General features: G+C 38.1%; 1 protein-coding gene across 1 annotated transcript; it reads left to right on the top strand.

Moving 5' to 3' along the window:
- The first annotated feature begins 1,022 nt into the window (after window positions 1-1,022).
- LOC121458654 (olfactory receptor 142-like) lies at window positions 1,023-1,949 on the top strand. The gene has a single exon (XM_041667954.1). It carries the CDS (start codon window positions 1,023-1,025, stop codon window positions 1,947-1,949), a length of 927 nt encoding a protein of 308 aa, XP_041523888.1.
- The last annotated feature ends 2,686 nt before the right edge of the window (window positions 1,950-4,635 follow it).

The following is a 4,635-nucleotide window of genomic DNA, read 5'->3' as shown; positions in this document are numbered from 1 at the left end:
TAGGAGATATTCATTTAAACCAACTTCACATTATTCTAACATATTAAGCTGAGGATGATCGGTACATGGCTTGCTGGGTGTTCAATGAGGAATCTGTTGGGTGGTAATATTTAAGGGACCTTGCTTGCTCAAGGACCAGGACTCATAAACTATTCCTTGTTCCTTCCCAGCCGAATTTTTCCAAAATCAAACTTCTATTTGACTCATGTCATATTTAAGCAGGGACATGCTTCATATTGGGTTGGAGACAATATGAGTTTACTTAAAATCTGTGATCTAACTCCTTGTTGAAGATAAAGAACACAGCATCCCTGTTGATCTACAGCAAGGTAAAGTGACTAGAAATAAGATACAGAGTTTCATAGCCATTGTGTGTTGGACAACCTCATTTTCCTCTTAGACCTATGAAGGCTCACTTTTACTGAGTGGCTGCATTTGATGATTTTAGGGGTGGCAGACCTAATTAAATTAGTAATTTTTGTCCAATGAAAAATACAGCATAAAATTAATTATTTTAAAAGTTCTTTTAGGTTTTTGGATTCTGTGAGTTACTGTTTTAGAATCACCAAGGAGGATCATCCCACAATTGAATGGGAATTTGATTTCTTCACAGGTAAGAGGAGCTTACTTGGGAGCACAGGAGTGCCCCAAAGGTTAGACCACTAAATAGGGTCCTAACTCTAATGACTCTCCAAATATCGACCGCACTGGAAATGATGAGGATCCCAGAGTGAAAGCCTGATAGAATGGTTGTGAGCCCTAAAATTTTCTACTTCTTGTGTTACTATGTTCAAATAAGAATTTCTGAATATTCATTTTCTAGTTACAAAGTAAACAAATTAAAATAATATAAAATGTTATACCTTGAATATACACATAACTAGTATTTATTGACTAAATAAATTATATACATATTGTAAATTGTTTTATATTATCTGCCATACTATACATGTCAAGAATTTGTGTTAAAATTGTTTTTCTCAACAGAATTTTATAACATCCAGCACACCTGAACTGAAGCCATGGCTAAGACAAATAACGTGACTGAACTGATCATCACTGGCCTTTTCCAGGATGCAAAGGTGCAAAAGATGTGCTTTGTGCTGTTCCTTCCCGTGTACCTGGCCACACTGCTGGGCAATGGCCTCATTGTTGTGACAGTCAACATCAGTAAGACTCTGCGTTCTCCCATGTACATCTTCCTAAGCTCCTTGTCCCTGGTGGAGATCTGCTACTCCTCTACTGTTGTCCCTAAGTTCATCACTGACTTACTTGTAAAGATTAAAACCATCTCTCTGAAGGGCTGCCTGGCTCAGATATTCTTTTTCCACCTTTTGGGGGTTGCTGAGATTCTTCTGCTTGTAGTGATGGCCTATGATCGCTATGTGGCCATCTGCAAACCTCTCCATTACATGAACATCATGAGTCATCAAGTGTGTCACATGCTGGTAGCTGGCTCCTGGCTGGGGGGCCTCATTCACTCCACCATCCAGATCCTCATCACCATTCCATTGCCCTTCTGTGGTCCCAATGTAATTGACCACTACTTCTGTGACCTCCAGCCATTATTTAAACTTGCCTGCACTGACACCTTTATGGAAGGGGTTATCGTGATGGCCAACAGTGGTTTAATCTCTATTATCTCTCTCCTTATCTTGGTGTCCTCCTATATCACCATCCTTGTGAACTTGCGGAACCATTCTGCAGAGGGGAGGCGCAAGGCCCTCTCCACCTGTGCCGCCCACATCACAGTGGTCATCTTGTTCTTTGGACCTGCTAGCTTCCTTTATCTGAGACCTTCCTCTACATTTACTGAAGACAAGCTTGTGGCTGTGTTCTACACAGTCATCACCCCCATGCTGAACCCCATCATCTACACCCTTAGAAATGCAGAGGTGAAAAATGCCATAAAGAAGTTGTGGGACAGAAAGAGCCCAGAGGCAGAGTGAATGGAGTAATAAATGATGAAAAGGGATTTTAAAACTTAGTCTGTTGTTGATGTAGATTTTGCTGTTTGGTGCATCTTCAAATAAAAGAGTAGTTAGAAGAGCGTATTTCTTTTACTGCTGTACTCCTCTCAGCAAACAAATACTCCAAGGACAGAGGTCTGAGTTTCTCACTGAATTTGATTGGCTGCATAGTTAAAAAGCAAGTGCAAATTCAAAGAATATATAGAAACATGCTTGTATGTTCCTTGAGACATGGTAGTATTTTGAAAGATTGGGTAAAGTATACTTTAGTACTTCCATACATTGTATACAAACCATTTTATGACTATTACTATCTCAAAAATTACCATTTCTTTTTGTTGAGAAATGATTACTATTTTCACTTGAAGAATTAAGGACAGGGTCATAACTTTTTAATTCATATCTCTTTCCCATTATTATGAGTGACCATCCCACAGCTATTTCTTCTAATATCCACTGATTTTTTTTCAGTGAGGTGAGATTGAAAGAGTCTTTGCTAATCTGCACGGTTATATTTCTCACAATCTCTTCAATGCCCCATTGTCTCTCCCCACTATGAGAAGTTTTGAGTGTATCTTACAATTGCTCTGTCTTGGCTTAGGAGTTGTATAAAATTGCACTGATTTGCATCCATTCACCCAGATTTCTCAAGTTGTGATATGCCAGAGTAGGCTGTGTTTCTACCAAGTATCTTTTGGGCTCCGAGATCATATACAAGAGGAATTTGTGGCTGCAGGGCAAGACATAGACAAATTCATATGTTGATGAAAACATTGTGTGTCTGTGATAATACATGATAGTCAAAGACACATGGCTAATGGACATCTAAATTATGTATAATGTCACTAAAACCTGGAATTCTTAAAATTTAATTTTAACTTACTTAAATCTACATAGATACACACCATATGACTATGAAAGTTGGTAGCATAAGTGTGTTTTCCTAAGACTTGTAGGTTTCTCGGTGTTGGAGGCAAGACCTCTATCCTCGTACCTTGATGGTTCTGTGTCTACCTGCCTCTAACCTCAGGTTTCATTAACCAGCTTTATCTCATTCTCACATACCCTTTCTAATCACTCCCAGATTCCCACACAAATGTCAGGGTGGCTGGAGAGAAGGAGCATTGGCAGCAGCCACAGGCCATGTCTAGTCAGCTTGTCTTGCTCTCTCACTGTTAAACTAAGAATGTATTTATAGCCTGTGCGATTTCCTGTCTCATGATCACCTGCTAAGCAGAAGGACTATATAAAGCTAGAGATTTTGCTGGATTATTTATTGGATGGACAAGTTGATGAATGTTATCTTTCAGAGTCCAATTCTTGACATATTCAGTGGGTATAGTCAACTATCATTCACAGATACAGAGGCAGAAGGATAGGGGGCAAGTAGTTTTATAATGTATGTTCTACACAAATATGCAAATGTGAGAATGAGAAGATGAAAATATAATAATGTCAATCAACACTATAGCTTTATATAAAAGTGGTAAAAAGGATTGGCTGTCCTCAGTTGTCTACTTATTCAGTAGCTGATCAAAACCTAATGCACAAGGACTTTCTCTTCCTTTTCAAAAATTCTGCTATATCAATCAGAAACCATTGGCAATAAGCCCTATTACCTTTACTTTTTATGTACCTTCTCCTTGTTGGGTGTAAAGCAATATTGAAATGACATTAAAATGATTGCAAAAGATTTAGAATCTTTCCCTAAGTCATTCTTTATTTGCCTAAGTTTTCCTACAGGTAAAAGAAAATCCATGGGGAAGTCGGTCTCTTGATCATATGTGTGGCCTCATTCATCATAAATAGTCCAAGAATCTGAGCATTTAATCACAACCTTTGGACATTGTGTGGATAGACATGACTGAGGCATCAAAGCAGGATTTTATTACTGCTGAATTTCCTAGTCTCATGAATTTTTATTTTTATTCTAAAGTTGTAAGTCTAAATATTTTTTCCTTGTGATTTGTCTTCGTCATCACTTTATTTTCTAAATACTCCATAGGGGACAGATCCAACTTTTGAAAGGCAGTAACATTTCCACCTCATATCGCCAAAGACTAATGATTTGGAGAGAGAATTGTTTCCTGTGATAGTACCAAATAAAGAACAGAGTGTGGTTTTGGGAAATCAATTCACCTTTCTCAGACTCTTCCCTTTTTTATACATTCAGAAATTAATATAAGATTACTATAAATTATTCTCTAAAGTGTTTAAGAAAACACTGCTAATGTAGTTTTGCTGAGTGTGACTTGGTTTGGGTCTTCAGTAGGAAATCTGCTCAGTGATGATATTAGTCAACGGACTTCACTTATGAAAGAAAACAGAATCTGTAAGGAGGAATCTGAATCTCCTTCTCTATATAGATTTTTTTCCCCAGAGCACAACCGCTCCTTGAGGCATAGCATGTTCTATTGGAGAGGAGAATTTTTATGATGAATTAGAGACAATTTATTTGAAGTCTATGTGGTCTAAATACTGCTCTACCTGGGAGCAAGGAGCACACCAGGTCTTCTGACCAGAAGGTAGGTGAAGCGACTTGAAGTAAGAAGCAGAGTCTACAGGCTGCAATAGGTATCAGGTAACTCATTATTTTCTCTACCCCTGTCTGTATAAACTACATGTCTATCTGCTGGTGTGACTTTATAAACTTCTTCTCCTGGTT

This window comes from Microtus oregoni, unplaced genomic scaffold (assembly GCF_018167655.1).
Source record: "Microtus oregoni isolate MIOR12 unplaced genomic scaffold, Mior012 000001F_ref0000356, whole genome shotgun sequence".
Classification (NCBI taxonomy): Eukaryota; Metazoa; Chordata; class Mammalia; order Rodentia; family Cricetidae; genus Microtus; species Microtus oregoni.
This window is presented reverse-complemented; position numbering and strand designations above follow the sequence as displayed.

Excerpts from the sequence above, each read along its gene's own strand:
- LOC121458654 (XM_041667954.1), top strand. The coding sequence starts at position 1,023 with ATGGCTAAGACAAATAACGTGACTGAACTGATCATCACTGGCCTTTTC.